The sequence below is a fragment of the Dermacentor albipictus genome, chromosome 1, assembly GCF_038994185.2.
Source record: "Dermacentor albipictus isolate Rhodes 1998 colony chromosome 1, USDA_Dalb.pri_finalv2, whole genome shotgun sequence".
NCBI lineage: Eukaryota > Metazoa > Arthropoda > Arachnida > Ixodida > Ixodidae > Dermacentor > Dermacentor albipictus.
This window is the reverse complement of record NC_091821.1, coordinates 164,460,893-164,487,563: the sequence shown is the minus strand read 5'-3', so window position 1 is coordinate 164,487,563 and position 26,671 is coordinate 164,460,893. Positions and strand designations below refer to the sequence as shown.

Sequence of the window (26,671 nt, the reverse complement as noted above, 5' to 3'; positions counted from 1 at the left end):
AAAGCGCAGGCGCAGACTTGCAACTGATCTTTATTCCACAAAGGCCACATATAATTAAATCCCAGAAATACCCCAGTGCGCGTGTGTGGCAAAACATAATAATAATAAAAAATCTTTCTGTTGACGCAATATGCAACCTGGCATACATGTGATGTGTTAGGTTGCGTTGATATGTCAGGTAACATATATGTAGTATATGTATCTGGATGACAGTTGCTGTTGTTTAAGTTGCTCAGCCGCTCTTATTTATTCGTCTTAGGGTGGAACAACATGGTCCATGTGCGCATATATGTATGTTTTGCTAAATTTTGACATTATTTCATATCAGCGATTCGCCGTTTCCACAATATCTGAAGCTAAGAACGATCTATGACTGTAGATGTTAATGTAAACAAATTCACCGCTTTGGCAAATCTGACACGGAAAGCTGCGCTCGAGGACTTCTTGAATATGCGAAATGTTTAATGAATGTGTAAAAGGAATACAAAAAGCGAGCTGCAAGAGCAGACATCAGCGACAACAAACTCCCAAGGCAGCTGCGGCTCGTCGAAAGCGGAACTCAGCGTGCCTTTGTAAGTCGCACTGTTAGCACAACAGCGCACTCAGGCCTACTCACCCAGTAGTTGGTCAGTGCTACATGATTTCCATGAACGACCTGGTGCCCTGGAGAAGAAATTAATAATGAATTGCGATCCTCGAAATGCCCATCCGGCGCACACTCAACGTGGGAGTAGGTACACAATGAAAAAGCGAAAGCGTCGAAACCTTTCCAAAACGTTTTCATCGGCGTGCGGCAGAGGGCAGAACAGCAGCATGAAAAAGGCGGATTGTTAGGCAATTTATAGACGTGAATGAACGTTCGCTTTTATGAAAGTCGAATTTCAAACAGCTTTTTATGGCCCCCTGAACAGGGCATACGAGCGTTCCGAAGAAGTTCAAGGTATCTCGTGTGACTTCAAAGACAACTGTACAGCTTGCTGCGCTGTGGTCGAATTTCTTACTTTTGAATTCTCAAACACATGTAGCATCTCCCGTGACACCAAGATAGCCCTGCAATGATTTGTAACTTCATTAGGGCGTAGATGTCATGACTAACTTATTTAAACATTGCACACATTCATCCCTTTTGCCATCGAAAAAGGTAATGAGCTAATCTCACAATATAGTATACCACTGCATTGAGGCTTCATCGCTAATGATCATGTAAAAAAATCATCTACTAATTTCTGCTCATGATAATGTACAATGCTTCTCCGTCCAAACCTAAAAAAAAAAGAAAACGATGCTTTAAGTTGGCTAATCAACCTGACTCACGAACTCACGAACACGCTGGAGCTGAAATGACGTCACGAAGCCATGTTTGCACTCGTAGACTTCTGCCTGGAGCTGCGACTTTATTTTAGCCTTGCTGTGACAGAAATTAACGCTGCGGTACCGCCTTTGGCTTTGTGCGGCATTTGGAAAAGCCTACGATTTTTACATTGACATCGCTGGCAGCCATTTTTGTGAACTGTGGGCCTCCTGGATTCAAGAGGACTCTCAATACAGTGCCTTAATGACTGTGTGTTCCTGCACGATGCGGAGTCCCACCCATTCATATAACATTTTCTTGTCTCAGGTCAAGGACTGTTACCGCCATACCAGTGCAACTCACCTCTTTCCATCTTTAAAATTATATCCACATACTAATGTCTGCCTGCGTAGGGCAGCAAACCCGGTTGCTTATCTGATTAACAGCTGTACTCTTTCAGTTGCTGTTGTCTCTGGCTCCTTTTTCTTTGAATTGAAGAGGTGCGCCGCACTTGGAGTAATGTAGCCACTGCGCTAGGGTGGGCAATATTGATGATCGATTAATCCATTATTCCATTAAAAGTATCCCGCAAAACGATTAATATTCGTCGGGGTCCACCTTTCATTGAATCGACTTAATCGATTAGGTACCAGAATAGAGGAGCACGAGCAGTGACTGTGCTGCTGTGGTAGAGCGACTGTCGACTGTTTGAACTTCCGAGCCCCGAGTGATGCGGAGCCGAGCGCTTCCCCTCTCTTCCCCACCACGGCGCGCAAAGCCGGAGGCTTCAAATACCTTCGCAATTGAAACCATAGTATAGCAACCCAGTCGTTGATCGTCGCGTCCCTGCCAGTCCACAAAACACGTGGCACAGCATTAAGCACCGGTTTAGATCGCGTATGTTAACATAGTGATTGGAGTTCATGTCGATTCATTACGTATAACTTCCGAGCGTTTGTTCTCGCATGCTGATTCTATGGCCATTAAAAGAACGTGTCGGTCTCACCCAAACATCCCAACCAATTGACATTCCTTCGCTCTGTAAAAAAGAGCATGTGTATTAAAATCCTAAACCAGTAATTTTCTTTTCCCCTGTGCATATTGCAATTTTTGGCATATTTCAATTCGATTTCACCTTTCTCGTTGCCAATTTTCTTGTTTATCTTGTTTAATGCTGCTCTAAGTGCCATGTTATAACATATATTGTTTATATTTTCTGAGGCCACTAGTGCGAAGTCTATTTAGTCTTTTTAAAATGAAAGGTTATTCTTTATCGAACTTTATACACCTGTATTTCTAACTTCGTTCCACCTCTCAACCATTAATAGAGGATCCTACAAGAATAGGTAACTATGTTTCAACCTTCTAAAGTGCCCGGCAAAAATAAAAAGAAAAGAAACAAGAAACAAATTTTGGAGTATTACGTGCCAAAACCACGCTCTCACTGTTACTCAGGCACATCGTAGTAGGGGACTCCGGAATAATTTTGACCACCTGGAGTGCGAACATTTTGGTTAATCAAATAATTGTTGAAAAATCCTGCATCGAAAGTGATTAATCGATTAAAGGGTAAAAAATGAATGATTAATGGTTAATTTAATAAAAAAAATTATCGACCATCCCTACAGTGCGCTTGAATAATGCTCCTCTGATGTCGCTCCGATTCGAGGTCGCGGGATCGAATCCCGGCCACGGCGGCCGCATTTCGATGGGGGCGAAATGCGAAAACGCCCGTGTACTTAGATTTAGGTGCACGTTAAAGAACCCCAGGTGGTCAAAATTTCCGGAGTCCCCCACTACGGCGTGCCTCATAATCAGAAAGTGGTTTTGGCACGTAAAACCCCATAAAAAAAAATGTCGCTCCGATTTGGAATTGGTTCATAAACATTTATTCAATCCCGTCTCTTCCTGCACATGCTGAAGGTTACCTGATAACTAAAGTATAGCTCACAAATCACTGAGAAACTTTGCTAAAACGCTGTTATTACTTAAACTCAGTGCAGCGCTATCTTCCACTACCAGAAGTGAAGAAAGCGCCTATAGTTGATGAACGTTGAAAAATATGGTCAGGTATAAGTTTTGGCTGGCCGTCCAACGCCCGTCCTAAGCCAGTATATAGCAACGATTCCTTTCGCTCGATTACATACATTTTTTGTTTTTTTTTTGCCATTCACCGCTATCGACCTGCCGTCGCTGTTGCTAACGTAGGCGGAGAGTTTCTCGAAACACGGATGAAACACCAATGAAAGCCTCGAAACAGACTTCTTACATTTTCTCCGCCAAATGTTCCCATCTCTTTCGTTTCGCGCAGCCAAACGACAAACACGGAGCACTGCTGCACTCTTCCGGTCGCACAGGCCGTCACAAAACAGTAGCTAGAGATGTCTCCGTTTTTGCGGTCCCTGCTCCTCTCCCTCACTCAATTTGTTGCACTTGTCTTTTCCCCGCTGATATCCCTGTGTTCGTGGCGTTTCTCCACACTTTCATCTTCAACTTCTCTGCTCTTAGCTCTGCTGCACAGCATCTATATAGTAAGGGAAGTCCTTAGTCGTCGTCCACCGTTGACGTCATCGGTCTTCATTCTATTTCTCGCCATCATTGACGGAAACATTCTGGGCTGGTAAAACCCGTTGCTGCCGCAAAAGTCTATTGCCGTGGAAAGTCGTTGGCAGCCAGCGGTGCTGTTAGGTGCGCTATGTGCTGAATCTGTATTCATGAAAAATTAAAAATCTAGCGTGTTACATGTTAAAACTACGATTTGATTATGAGGTGCGCCGTAGTGGTGGACTCCGGATTAATCTTGACCGCCAGCGGGTCTTTAATGTGCCCCAATGCAAGGGACACGAGCGTTCTTGCATTTCGCCCCAATAAAAATACGGCCACCTCGGCCGGGATTTTATCCCGCGACCTGGGTTCCTATCACGTAAAATTATTCAAATCTGTTTTTATTACACTCGCCTGGCGTCATACTTGCGTAACAACCGACGCAAGCATAGGGCGGTAACCCACAGCGTTGTTTTAAAAGCCCAATCATACGCGCTTATCGTTTATAGGATGTCCCTTTTTTTGGTTTCTTAGCGACTAGCATTGCCTACATTGAGCAGTTTTGCTTATCTAATTGCCTTACAAGAGGCGAGGTGGATGCTCAAGTGGAGAGAAAGTTTCTATGGGGTGGAGACAGGCACAGTAAAAGTAGATAACCGGATGGGGAGGGTGGTGCCGGCGTCTGCGATTGGTCCGCTTGCGTTTACTTAGCTTGAAGTGGCTGGTAGAAAATCGCTGCGGGCAGCAATGGAAGGTTGAAAATTCAGCTAAAACGGATCTTCAACAAAGAATAGTTGGCAGAGCGATGCCGTATACGTGCTTAAAGATCCCGATAATGTTATACTGCCTCGCAAAAAGTTTTTGTTTGCGCAAATAAATTTTATATAATAATAATAATAATAATAATAATAATAATAATAATAATAATAATAATAATAATAATAATAATAATAATAATAATAATAATAATAATAATAATAATAATAATAATAATAATGTACGCATCTGCCCTATTCCCGCTCCTATGGCAGTGTGAAATTTATTTGGTCGTGAAAAGAAACTCATTACTACACAGTGTTAGGAGGTTTTCCAAGCGAAATATGCGTGACTGCTTTGTTGCAAAAACGATTGACCCGCTTCTCTGGTTCAGCGTCATGGTCTCCTGCTTTTGGATCAAGGCCCCACGCTCAATTCTCTGCCGCGTAGGCGTCACGTTAATGGAGGCAGTGTACAAAAAAAGCATTGCAGGTTATAGAACGTCAGGTGGCAAAAACTATTTCGGAGCCCTCCATTATACTGTGTTTCATTTTCCTGGTATAGCTTTGGTTGGTAAAGGCTATCAACTAATATTGTTGGAATTCTCATGAATCTATGACTGATTCGCCCTCAAATGTACTGAACTGTCGGCTTTATTTTACTAAAACGCTCAAAATGACCAATACTCCTCGCCGTTTCTTAGGTGCTTATGTGGCTGTGTACAGTCCTTGGGATGAGCCGGCGGAGGGGACCAGCCGTGCTCGCTTGGCATCTTACGTCATCAGCGCAGCCCCTAGGCTTCCTTGTCACGTAAGCGTCGAGACTTTTCGCGGAATTTTGACCTTCGCCACTCTGAAAGTAGCAATATTCAATATATATTCTGATTTTCTTCAGAGACAGTGAATAATTCACTGTGTGAAGAAATGCTTTTTTTTTTTACGCGAAGGACTGGACAGCCAAATATACAACAGGAACAGCTTTCTCTGTTCTCTAGTTGGTTGTCCCGTTTTCGCGTCGGAAAACGGCAGCACGTCAAACCAGCTAGTCCAACCACGCGTTCTTGTTCGAAGAGCACATTAGGCACACATTCAGTGCTTTCTAAGGCTGCCTCTGCCGCTAAATGCTTGGCATAGTGTAGCGGGCACATCACTGTTTAATCAAGGCATGACAGAGAAAAAGATGCATTTGTTGTTTTTGTAATAATTTTGTAAGATACCGTCAGTATTTGTAACTACAAATAGCATTACCGAAGGTACAAGTAACAATTCTACGTCGATGCGAGGCTCCAGCTGTGGTCCCCCAGTGGCTATTGCGTTCTACGTCTGAGCGCGTGGTGACGGGTTCGATTCCCGACCACGGCGGCCGCATTTCGATGTGGCCGAATCGCAGAAACACGACCGTACACTTAGACTTAGGTGAACGTTGAAGAACCTCAGGTGGTTAAAATTAATTCAGAGCCGTACACCACACGGCGTCCCTCATAACCGGCTGTGCGGTTTCGCGGCGCTAAATCATGCAATATAATTTTAATTGACATCGATGTGAGCCACCATATATATGTAGCCATTTTAACGTGGACATTTATAAGTACTATACTGGGAAAATAACCATGTCAACTTAACAATACGTTGTAGGGGACAATTAGTTTCTTGCGCTAAGGCCAATGCAAGTCCCAAAGCTTTAAATTATACATTTGATACAGTCGTTGTTTGTTTAATAACTTTGGATGAATGGGAACGTCGAGCACATTAGAGCCGGCTATACCAAGAAAGTAAAGAAACTGAGGCTACCCGTTTACCCACAGAACACGTGCGCACACACCATAGATACAGAAACGTACAGGTGTACAGACAAAAATATTTTTTTTTCTGTAGACTTCGACAACACCAAGAGAAAAAAATAAAGCTAACCAGAATTGTCCCATACGTGTATACAACCGCGTTAGTCAATAAAACATCATGCCAAGAGTGCAATAAAAAACACACACTATTGTATGCGTACACACGAATATCTTATTATTGTAGTAGTCCTTAGAGCGAACAGAAATTGTGAGTAGAGGTAGAGTTTTCAGGCATCTACAAATCAAATCAAATCAATTAGGTTGCTCTCCACAAGAACATCTCGTATGAATGTCAAAGAGCATTTCTTTTTAGCGGGCCACGATCATGGACCAAGTATGTGGTTGCAAAACAATTAGGTCTGTTCAAATGGCTCAAGTTATCGCGCAATGGGTCTCTCTGTTGATCATATATTGCGGACGGACAGTTCGCGAGAGTCTGTTCAACGAAAGTGTCTAAGGTACCACATTAAAGGCTGTTAAATGTTGCCTTCTGTTGACGATGCAACACGTGATGTGTGTATGCAACGTCCAGTCGTAATCGACGCAGATGGGTATCCAATGTTCGGTCAATTTGCATAGTTAATGTAGAATATAGGTCTACTAGATTCAGCAGTGACGTCTTGGTTGGCCCCTAATCTAGATTCTCATGAATTTAGCGTGTGCTACATATCTTTACGTCCCATCAGTTGCTCACCATGTTAAATAAGTTTCCTTAACCTACATAACAGCCTAACATTTTCTGTGCTAATGCATATCACTTCTATTACTCTTCTTCCACTGAAGGTGCGGTTCTGGTATAACGTGCCCAAACAAGGAGTCACACTGGACGTGTACCGCCAGACGAGCTCAGAAACCGGTGGAGACGATCACATGCTGAGGCTGCCGGTGACAGGAGAAGATAACTGGGAACGCGCGGACATCGATCTCGGAAGCCACGAGGAAGTATTCAGGGTATATTATATTTTTAAACATTGTTAAGCTGAACCTGGGTTTGAGCAGTCACGGGACCACCACTTAAACTTAGATGGCGTGGAACAGGGCTGATGTATTGGCGATTGAAGAGTTACCTCAACCACTATACACGTGCAGCGGTCAGCCATAAAACGTCGTCCTGTTAGACAAGCTTTCTAAATGTTATCCCGGAACTGCCGTTTTGCTAATTGCCTGTAATTAACCATAATCGATTTCGTTCGATATTATGAGCGGACGAACAAAACGCTTTAAAACATAAGGAAGTACGGAAAAATCATTGCTTCAATATTTTCATTTCAGGTTGTCATAGAAGCGGTGTTCAGTAGCAATGCAACACACCAGGGTGCCGCCTTAGATGACATCACCATGACCGACGGCTGTCGAAGAGCAGATCGTACGTTCTGTATTTGCTTTTAGGTATCTTTCTGTTCTCTTCCGAGGTCTGGCAATGTGGCTTGTAGGTGGTTTGCGATAGAACCGTGCTCTTTCTTTCAAGTTGTCCCAACTTCTTACCATCTTTTTTTGTCACATGGCCCGTTTTATGGCAGCATTTCAATCATATATATAAGATTGCGATGCTTCTATAAAAAGGGGCTTCAAAGGTTGAAAAAAAAAGGGGGGGGGGAGGAAACGACATCTGCGCTTGCTATGGGATAACAAGCCACCCTAATCGAACATGGCCTAGTTGCCCGAAAAAAAATTGGAAGGAAAATGTAGTTGTGCAAAAGGAAAAGAGAGATAGGAAGCACGATTTTGGTGCAATGGGACCACCGCAGGACGCTAGTGAAATACGGTTTTTGTTTTCAGCACAGGTTCCAACAAACAGAAAGCCCCGCTATCCCGCAAGTTGTTGGCTTTAATGTATGCTACATAGCTGATAAATTTTATACCGAAACTACGCTAGCTTAAAGCTCTCCGCCCTAAAACAAAACCAGAGACCGAAAAACAAAACCAAAACCGAAACCAATTTACACCAAGTGGCCTGCTAAGTATGCGCTGACACTTAAATCTGAAGTATATATGAAATATGAAAACTATCGCTCTTATCCAACAGGTGAACTGCCTGGAAAAGCCCCAGCGAATCAAACGAATCCGAGCACGGAATGTGGTCCGGATCGTCTCTCTTGCGACTACGGAGGCTGCTACTTGCCTTCTCAGCGGTGCAACTTCATTGTGGATTGCAAGGATGGCTCTGACGAAAGTTACTGCGGTATGTCAAAACCTCGTTACTGTAGTCCGGGGTGACAATTTGACGAATATGAGCAGCCTAAATGACTCCAGTAAGCTTCCACGTTCACGAGATTCTTTGGCCATCAACGATTTCTATGCAGCTTCTTCGTCTGATGCTTAAAGCTATCTTTATAGAAACGGGAAGCTGGGTAAGCAGTGATCGCATGCATTGTAAAAGAACAGCTCAGAGAGAGAGAGAGAGAGAGAGAGAGAGAGAGAGAGAGAAGTCACAAGGGAAAGGTAGGGAAGTTAACCAGGCTTAGCCCGGTAGGCTACCCTGCACTGGGGAAGCGGGAAAGGGGATTGAAAGAGCAGAAGAAAGAGAAAAGGTCCCATTCTTCACTGTTACGCACACAAGCGTGCACCACTGAGTTTGTCACAGGTGGTCATACAGGCTGGTGCATTTTAAGTAACGCACCAGAGCCTTTGTGGCCTTGCACATAGCACACGCATGAGGCCGCGGGCCCAATATCTTTTCCTCTGTGAAAGGACGGTCGTCTAAGTGCTCCAAAGCTGTGAGAAGCGCACTCGTCTCGTCTTCGTATGTAGGGCAGTCACGCAGGATAAGTTTGGTCGTTTCTTCGAGACCACATCTGCTGCAATTGGGATTGTCTGCCATTCCAACTAGGAATGAGTAGGCGCTTGTGAAAGAGACACCTATTCGCAAGCGGCACAGTAGCTTTCTTTCCCCTTCAGTTATAGCCAGAATTATTGTGCGGCACACGAGAAAGGGGACTGAAGACGTGCGCTGTCTAAGGTGGTAGGCATGTTCTCTTGGACATCAATATTTTTTTTCGAGAGAAAATGAGCTGCGTGCTCCATGCCTAAACAGAAATCCCAGATACGTTCAAAGTTAAATAATTTGAAACTAAAATACATGAGGCTATGGACCAGAATTTCCAGCGCCTGTAGGCGCCCATGTTTTTGTTATGGGGATCATGATGGTGATGGGACTGCGGTAATGGCGCGGGCGGCAGCTGGCTACAGCGCGTTTGCGGTGATCAGTCGCCTGCGCAGACTGATTCTTAAAGCGCTGAAGCCGGCTTGTCTCTGGATGCCGGTAACCATGTCTTCTTTAACGCGATCACATTTCGAATGACAAAAATATACCGCCGAGATAATTTAGCGAGAGCACCCTGCGGCATCGTTGGCTTCAACGGCGCTGCAGCGGCGTCTGATTCGTTGCAGTTGCAAGGTCGGCGATTTGGCCAAGCTTTTTTCTGCGAGATCTTCATAACTATACACGTTTTTCTGGGGCTTGAGACACTGTATGAAAGATACTAGACGACATCTAGTGTGTTATGCATTTTTTTAATGTAAGAGTATCATTTTTGTGCCGCGCTACCATCATACATTGTGCTACATTTTACACTGCTTTGTTATTTCGATCGCCGTGCAATTTTAGCATACCACGATCGACATCAGTACTATAAAGTTACTTTTTTGGCAAGCTGCATGGCAGTAGCAGGGAAAGCTCTAGCTCCTGCGTGATTACGTATGACTTTCACATGAAGGAAATAAAAGCAGCATTTACTTCACACTGACAACGGAAAGACTCAGAAACATGACCAATTAGCGGGCCAGCGTACTGTGCACGAGATAGAAGCCTTAAATTTTATATCGCATGGGTAGTCAGTTACACGTGCTCAATAATTTTCTCCCTCGGAGCCAATAGCGAACACAGAATAATTTGCGTATCCATGTATGATATCGCTGAATGGGGCATCAGCTCTGTTAGGAACAGTTCAACATGCTGAGTGTGAGCACCATATAATTATAGCAGTTCAAGCACCCACACATTGCTTGAAAGAAATAAAAAAAAAATTCAAGTGAGGCATTGACGCGTGCAGAGCCCTGTTCTTTGCATGGAAGTCATTTATCTTTTAGCAGTCACGTGTACTCCAATGGGGCTCGAAAGTTTGGATTAGTTTTACGTAATAGCGCCCCAAGGCCCGCATTCACAAAACGTTCTTACGCTAAAAGCGTTCGTGGCAGTCAATAGTGATGTAGGTCATATTATTAGCGAAGGCGATCAGCCAATGAAAAACAGCACTTACGAACGAAAAACTGTGAATTCGGCTCCAGGTCAATAAGACATATTGACTGCATAAAAAGGCGTGAATATCGGAATGGCTGAAGTCGTTCATGCAAATCTGAACAAATCGCTTCCGTCTATCACGGCTTTCGAATCAGTCAGTATACTTTACGACGGCTTTCACGTAGACCAAGGGCGGAAATGTGGTATTTGACCTGTACAAAGCTCCGGTAATTGTCATCACCGTGTTAACAACAAGCGACCAAGCGTGCGACCAAGCGTGAATCTAGTTCTGCTACCGCGAGCGTCAAAAAGCACAAAAAATGTAGGGATAATATGCAAACTAAGTGGATTTTCATGCTAAGAAAACTACGTTGCTTCTGTCCTTTTGAACCGTACTGTACTTGTAACCATCCAATCTGAATGTAATGAAAAAAATAAGCTGTCATAATTCGTTATCTAAATATTAGAAGTAGGGGATAGAATATAGCTTTTTTCGAATACGAATCGAATATGAATTATATGTATAGAATATCTAATCGGATATTGAATAGCCGAACGCAGACGCACATATTTGCAGCAGGAATACTTATTTCTGTATAATGAGGAACACGATTGTACTTAAAAGGCAGTCTACTCTCACGGACAATTAGGAATGTTTTAAACAAAGGGGCGCTATAACGTAAAACTATTCCAATTCTGTAATCAGCATTCCGCGATTGGTCAAGAACTTTTTTGGGCCACTTGCATTTCACCTGCCTGTAACGCGACGTCACGAAAACCGCGATAGCTCCCCATCTGATATGACGTGTACAGACTAATTATGCATGATGTGACTGAAAAAAGAAAAATAGTTATTTCTGATTAGACGCCTTTTCGCCATTAGCCCGCGGCTATTGGTAAACAGTTTTCGGGCTGCACCCACTTCACCTGCCTGTCACGCGACGTCACAAAGCCGCAAACACTCACCGCGCCAAAGTGACGTGTACGCATTAAAGATGCATTAATATGCCGAACAAAATTGAATTTTCTTCTGAATAGACGCAGGCTACCCCGTTCCGAAAGGAATAAAAGATGGCTGCCGCCTATCGCTCAGGCGCTGGCTGCTCGCACCTGCCAGAGAGCATGGGTTTATTTGCGTATAATATATATATATATAAATGATTTATTTATTTCGAAAATTACATACAAATACGAGCCTGCCCAAGCCAACAATGGGCTTGTGGGGCAGCGCTCGGCAGAATGGAGCAAGCCAGGGAACGGCACAGTAAATCAGTTATGTACAAAACTCAAAAATAAAACTAAAGAAAGAAAGAAAGAAGGAAAGAAAGAAAGAAAGAAAGAAAGAAAATTACACATACAAATCAAAAATACAAGATTTAACTTCTTTCCGTGTGCTGGAAGATAAAACTTTTTCTGGCAGGTCATTTAATACATCAGGTACATAGAAGGCACGGACACGTTTGCCATATCTTGTCCTTACTCTTGGTAAGGTAAAGCGGTCACGTGTACGTAATGCTCTGGCGGGGACATACGGGAGGCAGAACTCATTGTTCCATATATACAAAAGGATTACCGTTTCTTTGAATAACAGCCTGAACGAGGGCATGTGCGAGCATGAAAAAAGACTGGAATTGTTAGTAATGTGCACACCATACATCACCGCCCGAATTATGGATTTTAGTAAAGAATCAACTTTATTGCGCCAAAACACTGAACAGAAATAAAAAGAACAGATTCCATATCTTAGCACACTGTACGCTAATGCATGTGCTATTGTTTTCCTTACGTAAATTGGGCATAGTGCTTTAATAGAATGCAGTAGGCAGGCTATTTTGCGCAGCCTTTCACAAACGTTAGCCAAGTGAGTGTTCCAGGACATGTTAGAATCGAAATGAACACCGAGATAATTGACACTTGAGAGGTATGGAATAGGAGAGCAAGAGCAATTGTTACACAGAGGAGAATGAAGAAACAATGGAGTGATGACAGGAATAGATTTCAGTGGATCGTGAAAACATACTAATTTAGTTTTATTCTGGTTAATAGAAATTAAGTTTTTACGGTACCAACTGATAACATTTGTAGTGTCAGTTTGTAATTCCGCAACGGCTTGATGGTAATTAGTGTGACGAGATACTAAAAGCGTGTCATCTGCGTATTGAAACACCCGACAGCGAAAAATTGCTTGACTGAGATCATTAACGTACAAGTTGAATAAAAGGGGAGCTAAAATCGACCCTTGGGGAACTCCAGCGCTCAACTGTCTAGGTTTGCTTTTAATATTTCCGAGAACTACTACTTGAATTCGACCGTGCAAATAATTCTTAAGGAAAGTTAGAAAAGGCCCTCGGAAGCCATAGCTATGAAGTTTACAAAGTAAAATTTCATGGTTGACGGAGTCAAAAGCTTTTGATACGTCTAGAAATAATGCACAAGCGAATGCACTAATTTCAAGAGTACCATTAAGGAAATCGGTTAATTCATCTAATGCTAATCTAGTACCACGCCCACAAGTAAATCCGTACTGATTAGGCGACATTATGTTGTGCGCGTCAATGAAGCTCTGCATTACGTGAAAAATATGCTTTTCAAGTATAAGAGCAATGCACGAAAGTATCGAAATTGGCCTGTAGTTTGTGACAACATTGACCTGTCCGCTTTTGAAGAGAGGAACTACAAGCGCTTCCTTGAGGCCAGGCGGTATTTCTTTCGTGGTTATAATGTTATTTATAATTGCTAAAAGAACATTCTTCAGGGCCTCAAAATTTCTGCGAAGGACGTCCACAGACACACCATCTAATCCAACCGACTTGTGCTGTTTTAAGTTAAATAAGATGTAGCGAATATCATCCTCGGTACACTCAGGTAGAAATGCAGAGTCAACTACCGATTGCGGCATACAATAACTAGCCGTATTACCGGACAAGCTTGCTGCAGTAGACGAGAAAAAGGAATTAAATTGGTCTGCTAACGTTATAGATGGTGGACCGAAATTCTTCGCAATAGTTTGGTATGGGCCTCTCCGGGGACGACCCCTTAATTCGTTAACCACGGACCAAGTCTTGGACGGGTTTTTTCTAAATTCAGAAAATTTACCTTGGAAGTGCTGTCGCCTGGCACCTCTAAGCACAGCAGTGACTTTATTGCGAGCCATCTTATAAGCTTCACGAAGATACTGATTATTAGGCGAGCGCCGACAACGCGCCCAGGCTAGTTCTTTTTCAGCTAACGCGGTTAGAGCATTTCCATTTATCCACGGGCATTTCGGCTTTCGTTGCTTTAAGACGACTACGCTTTTGCAAGAGTGCACTGCCTGCGTATAAACGGCAATAAAAGATTTATACAGGTGACTGGCAGGAACTTCTGCTAGGAAAGATTTCCAGTCGTAGCCTTGCAACAACGAGTCCAGCTTCCTTTTATCAATAACCTCTATCTGTGATACTGGGTTGTTAGCCGCAGCATGCTGAGACGATAGAAAGCTACACCCAACATAGAAGTGATCGGATAGCTTTTGCTCAATAATAAACGGAAGTACCTGGTCGTTCTCAGTGCGAACGTTGACGTGATCTATGCATGAAGAAACAAGCGATGTACCCAAAATTTCGACACGTGTGGGAAGGTTGATAATAGAATCTATTCCAACGTCAGCAAGCGTGTTCAAGTAATCAGCTACAATGTGTCGTTCTTTCTTCAGCACGTCAATGTTAACATCACCTATCATACACACGTGACCAGATGGAAAAGCAATTAGATGCAATTCGTCCACAAACTTTCTAACACTTTGATTTGGCGGCCTATAAATAGCGAGCAATGTGATGGCAAAAGATCGTGTGTGAATACGAAGGGCTAGCGATTCAGCACTTGTGAAAATTATGTTCAGAGGACTTGAAATCCAACAATTTTTGATGAAAATGGCAATTCCACCGCCACGGCCGTCCTTGCGCGTCAAAAAATGATTGTGATAACCTTGGAGTTGAAAGAGACCAGTATGTTCCTGCCCAATATTAATTTCAGTTAAGACAAAAACATCAGCTATATCACGTACTGCACCAGCGTGGACACAAAATTCATTCCAGTGCTTGCGAATACTACGCACGTTTGCATGAAAAACAGTGAATGTGCCTTCACCTGGTTTTAAAAGAACAGAAAAAGAAGGAAAGTCTCTAAATTGTTCGCACGAAGCCATGAATCAGGAAAAAGATTACAACAGACAAAGCAGAGGATAAGAGGTCAGACTAGCCGAGACAAGTCACAAGGGCTCATTATGCGCACAACTGGGTCACCCTCCTTCTTACGGGCATAAATTTTGCCATGTTTCACCCATACGAACTTGAAATCGGCCTCTTTGGCCTTAGTCTTTGTCTCCCAGAACAGTTCTCTGTTGTATTTCGTCAAGTTTTCGACAAAGAAAACCGAGGGCTCATTTTCCTTCGCCAGAGATTTCAGTTTCTTTCGCTTTGCCAGCCAGCTGTCACGTATGCCCGCCGAAAGGAAGCGCACTAAAACTGGAGCTGTTTTGCTCTTCCTGGGCAACCGGTGCACAGCTACTACGTGACCTGGCAGGAATGAATCAATGCCTAGTTGAGCGGCCAGTTCAGCAACAGTAGTAGTCAAGTTTTCACTAGGAAGTTGGGGTACGTTATGAATTTCGAGGTTTGAGGACCTACTATACTGTTCAGAGGCATTTATTTCCCCTCTAAGGTCTTGAATGACAGCTGCCTGAGAAGCGACCTCATCCTCAAGTACCATCACCCTAGAAGACAATTCAGTGACCTGTTTCTCCCGTGTTGCTGATCCTTTCAGCAAGGAATCATATTTATTTGAAAGAAAGTCGACCGAGTCGTGTATTTCCTGCATTTTTGTTTTCACTACTTCGATCTCGGACTTGAGGCACAACAGTTCGTCTATTTTCGACGGAACCAGGGAAAGAGATTCAACTTTCGCACGAATAGAATCCAGCAACGACAGCTTTTCAGCAATAGCTGTTAACTGGCTAGAACTGCCTTGGGAAGAATCCGCTGATCTACATGTTTTACACCGCCACTTTTCCCTCTTTTTCGGGCCCATCGACAAGAATGTGCCTTCAGCCACACCTGAGCACTCTTGACCGAGGTGATACAACGATGCACAGTTAGAGCATTCCATACATCGGTCTTCGCCGGCAAAATCAACCCCACATTGAGCACAATCTTTTCCTTCCATCACACATGCGCACAAGAGAACACACGCGGTAGATCAAGCAAATGACAGTTTTGCAGTTGGCGGCATGGAATGTACAGAAAAGTTGCTACAGTGAAACCAGCTCACCTGCAGGAACAGAACAAATCGTTTTAGGGCCGGCTCTGGACTTGCCGCCAACTGCGCTTGCTGCTTGCAAGCGATGCGTTTTTATGGGGACGATGACGGCGCTTGTTGATCAGAGCACCATCATGTGACGCGAACCGAAGTCAAGAGGAACTGGAAAAGTTCCACGTTTTTCAGCAGAGCTGCCACACCGTCGAAGCCATCCGTGCAAAAGAGCATCCGACGTCCGATGAACCACTTGAAACTCTTGTGACGTAGTTGCGCACCTGCAGGAACAGAACAAATCGTTTTAGGGCCGGCTCTGGACTTGCCGCCAACTGCCAACTTTCGAGAAAAAAAACTTCTTTCGAGGCGGTGTAATGTTTACGAGCACTTTCGGAACGTTTACGACCTGATTCCGCCAACTCTTTTTGCTGAGGATCCGTTTTAGCGTCATAAGTTTCCGTTGCATGCCGCCATGATTTTCGACCAGCCACCGCAAGCTAAGTAAGGGAAAGCGGACCAATCGCAGACGCCGGCACCAACTTCTTCATCCGGTTATCGACTTTAAGTGCAGTGGCTCGGCCCTATCGAATCCCTCTCCACTTGAGCGTGCTCCTCGCCTCTTGTCATCCAATTAGATAAAACAAGCCGCTCAGTGTAGACAATGTTATTCGTTTTTCAAGCAAAGAAAAGTGACCTGCTATGAACGAGGAGGGCTTTTGATTGGTCTGTTCAGACAACTCTGCGGGTGACCGCCCGGTGTTTGCGTGGGCGGTTACGCAAATTTGACGTCAGGAGATTGGAATAAAAACACATTGGAATAGTTTTACGTTATAGGGTCCAAGGTCATTGCAACCGTCATGAATAGCCGTTTGACACCTTTAGATCCTGGTGACAAACAAGCTTTCCAAGAATGATAGGCTGCTGTATGACTAACTTTGCAAAAGCGCAAAATAAATAGTTATTGCAAAAATATTAGAAGTTGTGGAAAAGGAAAAGAAAAAGCGAATGAGGTATTTGTGTGCCCTCTAGACATAAAAACTGTTTACAGCGCAAACACATGCAACCACAAAGTATAAGGGACAGGACACAAGCGCTGATACTTATGCTGATAAGCGTTGTCCCTTATACTTTGTGGTTGCATGTGTTTGCGCTGTAAACAGTTTTTATGTCAAGTATGCACCAACTCGCCCAGAAAGAAGTTTTAATTGTGTGCCCTGGACACAATAAAGTGGCTATTACAAGGAAAACATTACTGGTTGTAATGTAAAAGGTAAAACTGCTACATGACTAAACTGCAAGAAAGCCTAATTGGCAGGCCAGAAGCAAACATAGTCGGTTGTCGTGTATTCTACGAATGGAAGGGTACCGAGGGGCCCTGTTTTGTAAGAACGCTCACGCATATTTCTTAGTCAGAATCATATGAAAGCAACAGATAACGAAGAAAAGGAAACATAGGGGAAATAATTTGTCGCTTTTAATTGTAGTGTAAAGATGAGAAGCTGAAGGGCAATTGAGTAAAAAACAATTTGCTGACAATGACAGCCGAACCCACAACCGCCGCATTACGAGCGCGTTGCAGTTCGAATTGTGCTACGGTGACGGGTAGTTTCCATGTCCATGCACTTCACGTTCAGTGATACGCTTCAGCAAATATTGGCCGCACTAGACTGTAATGGCTCGTAATGTACGATTGAAAACCAGATCTGTCGATGGCAAAATAACTCTCACTGACGCATTTTTGAGCGTTTTAATTGCGTGATCATTTCTATGCCTACCTAACGAGAATACTTTCCGTCCGTCACTTAAGACGAATGCAATGACTCATACCCCCGTTAGCATTGGCTCATACCCCTGTAATAAAGCAAAAAAAATGCAATGGCTCATACCTTCGCGAGACAGACTAAAAGCGCTCAACAAAGTGAAGCGAACCAGTGCATATATTAACTTAAATCACTCATACAACACACAGAAGAGCATTCGTTTCAATAAAGAACAAGCTCAAACCGAAGCTTCAATAAAGCATTGCATACCACCCCTAAGCAAATGGTGGTTTTGCAACAGCTTCGCTGGAAATATATAAGCGTACTGTAAACATTTCCGATTGTGTGTGTTTTGTTTACTTAAAGAACGCATTTAGCGAATGTCCCATGATGTTTGAAAACGTTAGATTGCTTTTCAGCGAACTGAAAAGAACCTTGTAGTGGCATTAACGTATCGTCATGAAAGGCCCGTCAATGTCACAGTAATTTAAAACACATACAATAAACGTTTTTCAGGAGCAAGCTGCAACTTTGAGAAAGACCTTTGCGGCTGGTTCAGCTCTTTGTCCGAAGAGGAGAAGTGGTACAGAACGCTCGGGGACACGAGTGATCACACTTTAGGAACTACTGAGGGTAAGCAACTTGCTCAACTGCTCGTTTATGCTGACCACGGCGAGCGGCATTTCGTGGTCCTTATTCGCACCGTAGCAGAAGAATGTATTAGCTTTTCCGTAAACCGCATAATGAACACTTACAGCACCAACACCATATTTTGGCCCTTCGTGTGGATACGAGCTTTGTTTTTGCTTTGCAAAGCTTATAAAAAAATGGACTAATTCTATCTACCATTGCCAGGCCTCACCGTGGTTGCATCGATATGAAAACGATTCTTGATACTTGATACTAAGTGCGACTAATACAGGGTTCAGTTTACACGATAACAAGCACAATTTTCTGCTTCAGATTCCTTTCAAGTTCCATGCTTATAACCAGTAAATCACTTTGTAAACTGAAAACCGAGTCGAATGGATGACAACTAAACTATTGCTCCGATTTTCCTTGTTCTTTACTACCTAAACATTGCATCATCATGGTCAATGTCCTTAAATGAAGTTTGAACGGATGTTATTTAAACGAAGCAGAAACCGTCAAAACCGTGCTTGTCACAAACTTACTGAAACAAGTTGGTCGTTAAAGTTATGTTACAGATGCTCCATTATGACCGCACTGCATTTTATTCGCTACACCTTTGCAATACTAATGGTGGGGAGGCTGGCGCAGACTTCTATCTAATGATGTCCTGAAATTCGCGGCGCATTGTATGGCAGTATTACTAAACTGCCATCGTTTGTACTCCCCCCACGACATCGCTAGTCTGCTTCGTTTTTGTCCTCCTAAGCACCAATATTCGCTCACTTGATTTGTACCTTTCTACCACCTCTGCAGGCCATTACCTGAGACCGGGCATCGGCCTCCAGAAACATTCATCTGGTGCGCGCGCACAACTCCATTCCAACATTTTCAAAGAATCGGGACCTGAGTGCATCTTCTCGTTCTGGTACTATTCCGCCGACAAGATAAACATGTCCTTCCTCAACGTTTATGTGAAGCAAGCCAAGGTTGCGCCAAAGGTAGGGCTACGCGGGATTGGTTCAAATTACATCTTTTTACAGTTAAGGCCTCTAAACGGGGTTTGCTGTGTCCGTCCGTCTTTGCATTAGCCCCTTCCTCGTTTCGGTTTCGTCTAGCCGCCGCCGTCAGGCCACCTCTCCTCCTCATCCTCGTCCTCAGCTTTACCCTCACCATATAGGGAAGAACAAACAAAAGTTCACCCGCCACTGCCATGGTGGATCGAACTCATTCATGCATTTATGCATCAGTAGCAATACGCAGTCGGGAGCTGGACGCACTGAGTGCTGAGCCCAGTCCTTCGTGCTACTAAGCTCACGCGCAACTTTCGTGCTAGGCAGCCTGTGCGACGCATACCATGAGTGGTTTCGTCTGGGCTCCTATTTCAGAAGCCACAACAGGGATTATAGTAGCGGACGATGGCGATGTTGTGCGCATGGCGAAGTACTAGTTCTTCGCGATGCAAAGTGTCTGCTTTGACAGCTGTCGGCATTTAAATGTCGGATGTGGTTTAGATGAAGCGCCGTTGCATTACGCGTACGTGACATAGCTGGTGTGCGATGCCGCAGCAGTGAGCAACGAGACGTTCTGCACAGGTCTGATTCTTGGCGCTTCTCTCGAAAAGACTGCTCATCGATGTCTTGTTTTTCAAAAAACGAAGTGTCATCACTGCTATCGTTGTCATGATATCGTCGTTCTTGTCATGGTGTCGTCGTCATTATGTCTAACATACGTATTAGGTACTTTACACAAGATAGCAGGATCATTGCACAAAGTTACAAATGTTAGGTCGGGGAGAAACTGCCGTTGCACTACATGAGTTCAGATATTCGATCATTCGCTGATTTTGCTTGCTTTATTGACTGACTGAAACACGTACTCATCGATTATCAGCACATTTCGGGGCATCAGTTAAGCATAGTTCTTTTCTCACATGGGAAGTTGATAAAGCAATTGTGCTACACGACTTAGCGTGTATTTGCTTGTGCTCATTGAGAACCTTTCTTCAAACGTAAAACGTATGATTTTTTTTTTGTGATGCTAGCGTTCAGTGACTTCGGTTCAGTTCGGTCATTTTTTGCTCATTTGTTTGTTGAAAAAAAAGGCGATAAGGCAGAAAGCTTGTCTTTTTTTCTTGTCATTGAACATTCATCACATTACTGCTATGACGACGAGATTAACACATATGCCAAAATTGTTCTGTCTGTCTGTCTGTCTGTCTGTCTGTCTGTGTTGCTAGTATTTGAATTTAGTATTGTTCTCAGCCCTAAACAATCGTAAGTAGACGGTACCAGTCTTCAACACCACGCAGTGGCTGAGACTGCTGTTTGTGTTTCTCAACTTAATTTTTCCGCTATGTCATCTATGTCGCTTCTCTATTGTGTAACACATTGTTTTTATAGTTGGGTGAAGAAATCTGGCGCCGTATCCACAAAGCTTTTGTTTCGTAAGCGCACTTTGCGATTGGTCTTCTGTCTTCGCTGATGGATGTCCAGCATCAGGACTGGCTAGAATTTTCGTTCAGGAACATTTGTAGCGTAAGAGGTTTGTTAATACGCGCCTTGATGAATGCATGAGCAATACTTGTGTGATGTACCCGCATTAGATAGGCAGTATAGAATACAGATGAAAATTCTTAGTTTTATTTATTAAATATGGGGTTTTACGCGCCAAAACCACTTTCTGATTATGAGGCACGCCGTAGTGGAAGACTTTGGAAATTTCGACCACCTGGGGTTCTTTAACGTGCACCTAAATCTAAGTACACGGGTGTTTTCGCATTTCGCCCCATCGAATTGCGGCCGCCGTGGCCGGGATACGATCCCGCGACCTCGTGTTCAGCAGCCCAACACCATAGCCACTGAGCAACCACGGCGGGTCATTCTTAGTGTTACAGCGAAGTTGTTAGCCTCTTGGTGGTCGGCAGTTTTCGTGTCCGTCCTTAAAGGAACACTAAAGCAAAACAATAAATCAGTTGATACTAATAAAGCTAAGTTGGAGAACCCTGCAGGCAGTCATTTCAAAATAATAGTTTGATTATTAGATGAGAAAATGAAGTTCGAAGTATCAGTATTCGAATTTTGCGCCGAAACCCCTGACGCCGGTACGTCAGTGTGACGTCAGGGATTTCAAAGTATGTTTTTGAATTTGGGCCGCATTGGCTGAGTAGAGGTTCCCGAAACTTGCCATGTTTAATATAGTATTTGGTTCCTTTAGAACACAATGTAGTCAAGCTGTACTGCTATATAGTTAAGTAGGCCCTAAAAAATGCCATCAAAATCCATGACGTCACAACGACCAGGTGCGTTAACGTCAAGGAGGCGTCGCCATCTGTCTTTCGTTCTTGCGCTTCTTCTGGCTTATCGTGGTAAGAGTGGTGTTTTTGGTGTCATAGAAAGGTAATTTACTGATGCAGAAGAAATCATTTTTCACTTTAGTGTCCCTTTAAGCAGATATTATCATTATCAGCAAGAGCTCGTATCCCCCTAAGCAAGCAAAAATGCAATGGCTCATCCGCTTCGTAATGCAGAGGTTACAAGCTGTCAGCAAAGTGAAGCGAACAGTGCATACATTCATTGGAATCATGCATAGAACATGCAGAACAGCTTACGTTTCAATAAAGAACAACCTCAAAACAAGCATCTATCATCATTAGCAATGGTTCATGCCCCGTGAGAAAGCAAAAACGAAATGTATCATACCCCCGTAAGGCAGTGGCTACTAGTTTTCAGCAAAGTGAAGCGACCAGCGCATACATTTATTGAAATCACCCAACAACACACAGACCAGCATGTGTTTCAATGAGAACAAGCTCAAGATAAGCATTAGAACGATCGGTGAAGTATTACATACCCCTCTCAGCAGTGGTAGCGCTGGTTTTGTAATAGCTTCGCTGGGCATTCACTTTCGCAGGGCCGGGATGTGTATTTACAATTACTAGACGGTACAGCGGCACGTGGCGTTTCTCGCGGTGCTCGACGTTTCTGCGCAGGTGCGAGTAAGAGCGGGTTCGAGAGAGAAAATCTGGGGGACTTTGCTCCTTGAATATGTGACTCTGCTTAGGCACTACGGAGGAGGTTTCTTAGCGCGTGTTGTATGCGTTTGTCCCCTAGACATGCCGGCATTGCAGAGTGTGGTCGAGTTTGTTTACGCTCTGCCACTGGCTGCCCGCGCGGTGAGGCAATGGGCACGGACGCCCCATTTGGTGATCGCTGTGTCTGAAGGGGCAAGGTTCTGACTGGTGCTGTATAAGTTGCGGGGCGTCACGACGATCTATTGCATTTTTTTACAAGCACTGCTCCAGGAGGGCATATGTAACCGGCAAACGGAGGCATCAGGAGAGCACCTGAGGTTATAATAAAGCAGGCGGCGCAGGATCTCCAGGGCACCCAAGGTGTAGCGGGAGGATCAAAGCTGGAAGCAGGGCGGCCCATGGGTTGGGGCCGCGCAGGCTTTGGTGAGCCCCAACCCTAGGACCAGTGCGGGTTCTAGCTTTGGTGTCCTGGAGGCGCCGCCAATAATGCGAAATAATGACGCATTTTAATTACTAAAAGATACGATTGCATAAATATAATTGCGTCCAGCAGCCAACTTGCGACGCTAAGTTCAGCACTACCGTGCCCCGCGACTTCTGCCGGCATGCCTAGGGATAAACGCATACAACACGTGCTACGAAGCTCCTCCGCAGTGCCTAGGCAGAGTCATATATCCAAGGAGCAAAAGTCCCCACATTTCTTTTCTCACACCCGCTCTTACTTGCGCATGCGCGCAAACGTCCGGCGTCTCCGCAAGTGCCACGCCCGCTGTACCTACTAGCAACTGTAAGTACGCCCGTCCATTCATTCTGTTTCTTGTGCACATCGTCCAGCGCGTTGGTCATAAGTCATGATCAACATTTTAACCAGACTCTTCCTCTTGGGCTTCTGGCTTTCCCTTTTGTTTGTTTTCGCTCCACATTTATGTCGATCTTGTACACGGCAGCATGAAAACAGCCATCAGGTATTCATATAACGCATGCAGTCCTACGATGTATTCTTGGTTTAAGCCCCAGATTACGAATCGAAACGGTCCACACATAAATTAAATTGAATTCTGGGGTTTTACGTGCAAAAACCCCGATTTCATTATGAGGCATGCTTTAGTGAGGGACTCAGTTTAATTTTGAACACCAGGGGATCTATAACGTGTACGGGACACCGGTGCTTTTACATTTCGACCCCATCGAAATGCGGCCGCCGCGGCCGGGATTTGATCCCGCCACCTTCTGCTTACAGCGCAACACCATGGCCGCTACGCCACCGCGGCGGGTAATACAGAAATTGGCTGACATACCCTAATTTGTCTAAATATCGTTTTTTTTAGTTTATTTGCTTATTGCTACACTTACCATTGCTGTTACAACGTCTACATGATAATCGGGTTACGCTTCCGCCGCCCTTCACGGCGGGACCGTGCAGTTAGTGTAACGCTCACTGGCTTTGTCATTGATGTGCCTCGCAGTACAGAAGGGGGCTTGTCGTGCGTTGGAGAGAAGCTCTCAGGTCGCTACTTTGACGCGCGGTGATGCACTCGCTATGCTGACCTCATGCGAGGCCGTGACAGCTCATGCGCCATGGGGAGGGTGCGTGCCTGCCTTAGTGGCAAGAAGTGCCCACCCAGTGTCGCCCGCCGTACTATCCATGAGCTAATCTCTTATTGGGGTGACGTGGAACTCTTATCGCACAGCGAAAAGGCTCGGACTGTGGTTCTATTTGTCATGCTCTTTCAGTCTGGATTCTCATACGACCTCTATGTGTTCTTAAAATGTTCATCAGGGGCGGCATTTACTAAGTGAGCTTACGGACAAATGCTGGCGTAATAAAGTTCTTAAGAAAAAAGTGCATTCACAAAGCTAAAGGCGTTTGCAAGGTCACAGAGCTGGTGTTGCCCGCCGCTTCGAAGACGAGAACTGTAGTCGACAAAAGCCGCGCACGTAATGACAGCACATGTGCGACCGTTAGTACTCCCGCCAGTAGTAAACGCGAGTCAATTCATAAATCTTTAAACCCTGTCGCAGCTGCCGGCGTAAGAAGGAATTTCTACGATAGGGGGGTAGCAGTCTTACGAACGTAATTATGTCTATCTGCGCTGCTGGAGCTGACGCGGGTAAGCGTTGGAACGTGCTGCTGCGGCCGATTGGCCAGAGAGCACAATTGATAGCCGAAGAAGGCGCGTGCTTTCGTTATTGTAGAGTGCTCTGGTTTATTATGTCAAATTGCACTGGGACGTTTTAGTGCATAATTGTATTGGGCGTGCGCTGCTTTAAAAGGCAGTAACATTAATGATTTGGGGCTAACTTCTGCTTAATGCCTCATAGGCTGTATTTCATTGTGTGTGCAATAGCCTGACTTTTAATACTCCTCATGACACTCTGTTGGTTGGTAGCCACTGTCAGGGGTTGTCAGGGACGGACAACAATCTGTCCCTAACAACAGTGAAGTTTGCCATTGATTTGTTTTTATCTATTACTACAGTTTCTTTTTTTTCTAATTTCAGCTTTCCTTCGCTCATAAGGCTTCGGGTGTTTATTTTTCTAGACGTTTTTGATGCGAGATGGAAGCTGTATAATTTTGACCACCTGGTGTTATTTGATGTGCACCTAAATCTAACTACATGGGTGTTTTTGCATTTCGCCCCCATCGAAATGCGACCGCCGTGGCCAGGAACTCGTGCTTAGCGGTGCAACACCAATGCAACTATGTAACCACGGCGGGTGGAAGGCAGTCGAGGACGGCGGAAAATTGTGGGGTGATGAAATTATGCAATTTGCTGGCGTATATAGGAGAGAGAGAGAGAGAGAGAGAGAGAGAGAGAGAGAAAATGATAAAAGGAAGGTAGGGAGGTTAACCAGGACTGAGCCCGGTTGGCTACCCTACACTGGGGAAAGGGAAAGGGGGACGGAAAGATGAAAAGAAGAGAAAGTCCACTGGAGATATCAGTCGGTCACTCAGTCCGAATCACAGGCGCTCACTCAATCCGGTCTCTTTCAAATACCGCAGCAGCGCTTTTGTGGCCTTTTGTAGCTGCGATATGCGAGGCCAAGGTCCCAAGATCTTCTTCAAGGTGAACGGCTTCCCATCCAGCTGATTGAGAGCTGTGCAGAGGTCTTGCCTTTCGTTTTCATAAGATGGGCAGTAGCACAGTAGGTGTTCTATGGTTTCCTCGACACCGCAGGCATTGCACTCGGCGCTATCAGCCATTCCAATCAGAAATGCATAAGCATTTGTGAATGCGACTCCCAAACGTAAGCGGCACAGCACTGTTTCCTCATTTCGCGGAAGACCTGGTAACAGCCGCAGTTGCATAGAGGGATCGAGGGAATGCAAGCGATGGTGAGTGAATTCAGATGTGTGCCACTTCTCCAATGTCAAAGAGTGCGCTAGCTTGCCTAAGTGTTGGGCTGCGTCGGTCCGCGATAAAGGTATTGAAACAAGGGTTGCTCCTTCGTGTGCTTTTCTAGCAGCTTCGTCAGCGAGGTCGTTGCCGGAGATACCGCAATGACCAAGCAGCCACTGAAACACGACGTCGTGTCCTTTCGCGATCATGAGATGGTGCATTTCTCGTATCTCCGACACGAGTTGTTCACATGACCCGCGACGAAGAGATGCCAGAAGACATTGTAAGGCTGCCTTGGAATCACAGAATATAGCCCACCGATTAGCCGGTTGGTTATTAATATAATCAACGGCACCTCGGAGGGCAACAAGCTCCGAACCAGTCGAGTTTGTCAAATGAGAAATCTTGTATTGGATGCTTAGTGATCGTGATGGTATAACCACTGCGCTGGTGGAGCTGGTCTGAGTGGAAGAGCCATCCGTATATATGTGTATTCGATCAAAGTAGAAAGTGTGCAAACAATCCAGAGCTGCTTGCTTCAAAGCCAAGGTGGGCAGGTCGGTCTTCTTTCTTATTCCTGGAACCGTAAGACGCACTTGAGGTTGTTTTAAACACCACAAAGCTGAGGTTGAACGTGAAGAGGGTGTGAAACCCGATGGTAAGGAGGCACGATGGATGTTGACCTTGTTGGAGAAGGACGCCTGTGGTCGTCGTTCCGGCAGGCACGCAAGAGAGCTTGACTGCATCCGTGAAACATGACGAACATGGGCTCTAAGCGTTTCGGTACTAATATAAGTCGTGATGGGATGGTCTTGAGCCATTACAATGGTTCCAGCTGTTGAGGCGCTGCGCGGAAGGCCTAGGCAAACACGTAGTGCCTGCGCCTGCACGCTCTGAAGTTCTCGAAGATTTGACTTGCATTTGACTTGCATTACCCCTGTGTTGCT

At 44.6% G+C, this 26,671-nt stretch overlaps 1 protein-coding gene and 1 long non-coding RNA gene across 10 annotated transcripts in view; one reads left to right on the top strand and one right to left on the bottom strand.

Annotated features, from left to right (window-relative positions):
- Nucleotides 1-16,276, bottom strand: part of LOC135911398 (uncharacterized) — a 54,176-nt gene extending 37,900 nt beyond the window's left edge. The window contains exons 1-2 of the long non-coding RNA XR_010567324.1: nucleotides 15,979-16,276; nucleotides 617-663 (exon numbers count right to left, since the gene is read on the bottom strand). This is a non-coding gene — a long non-coding RNA (uncharacterized lncRNA). The remainder of the gene's footprint in view (nucleotides 1-616; nucleotides 664-15,978) is intronic.
- Nucleotides 1-26,671, top strand: part of LOC135911392 (MAM and LDL-receptor class A domain-containing protein 1-like) — a 265,122-nt gene that overhangs the window by 217,136 nt on the left and 21,315 nt on the right. For all 9 annotated transcript variants that reach the window (XM_070528718.1, XM_070528725.1, XM_070528726.1 and 6 more), the window contains 6 exons: nucleotides 5,295-5,401; nucleotides 7,215-7,382; nucleotides 7,704-7,797; nucleotides 8,458-8,613; nucleotides 18,237-18,353; nucleotides 19,167-19,351. In XM_070528718.1, coding sequence (XP_070384819.1) covers nucleotides 5,295-5,401; nucleotides 7,215-7,382; nucleotides 7,704-7,797; nucleotides 8,458-8,613; nucleotides 18,237-18,353; nucleotides 19,167-19,351 — 827 coding nt within the window. The remainder of the gene's footprint in view (nucleotides 1-5,294; nucleotides 5,402-7,214; nucleotides 7,383-7,703; nucleotides 7,798-8,457; nucleotides 8,614-18,236; nucleotides 18,354-19,166; nucleotides 19,352-26,671) is intronic.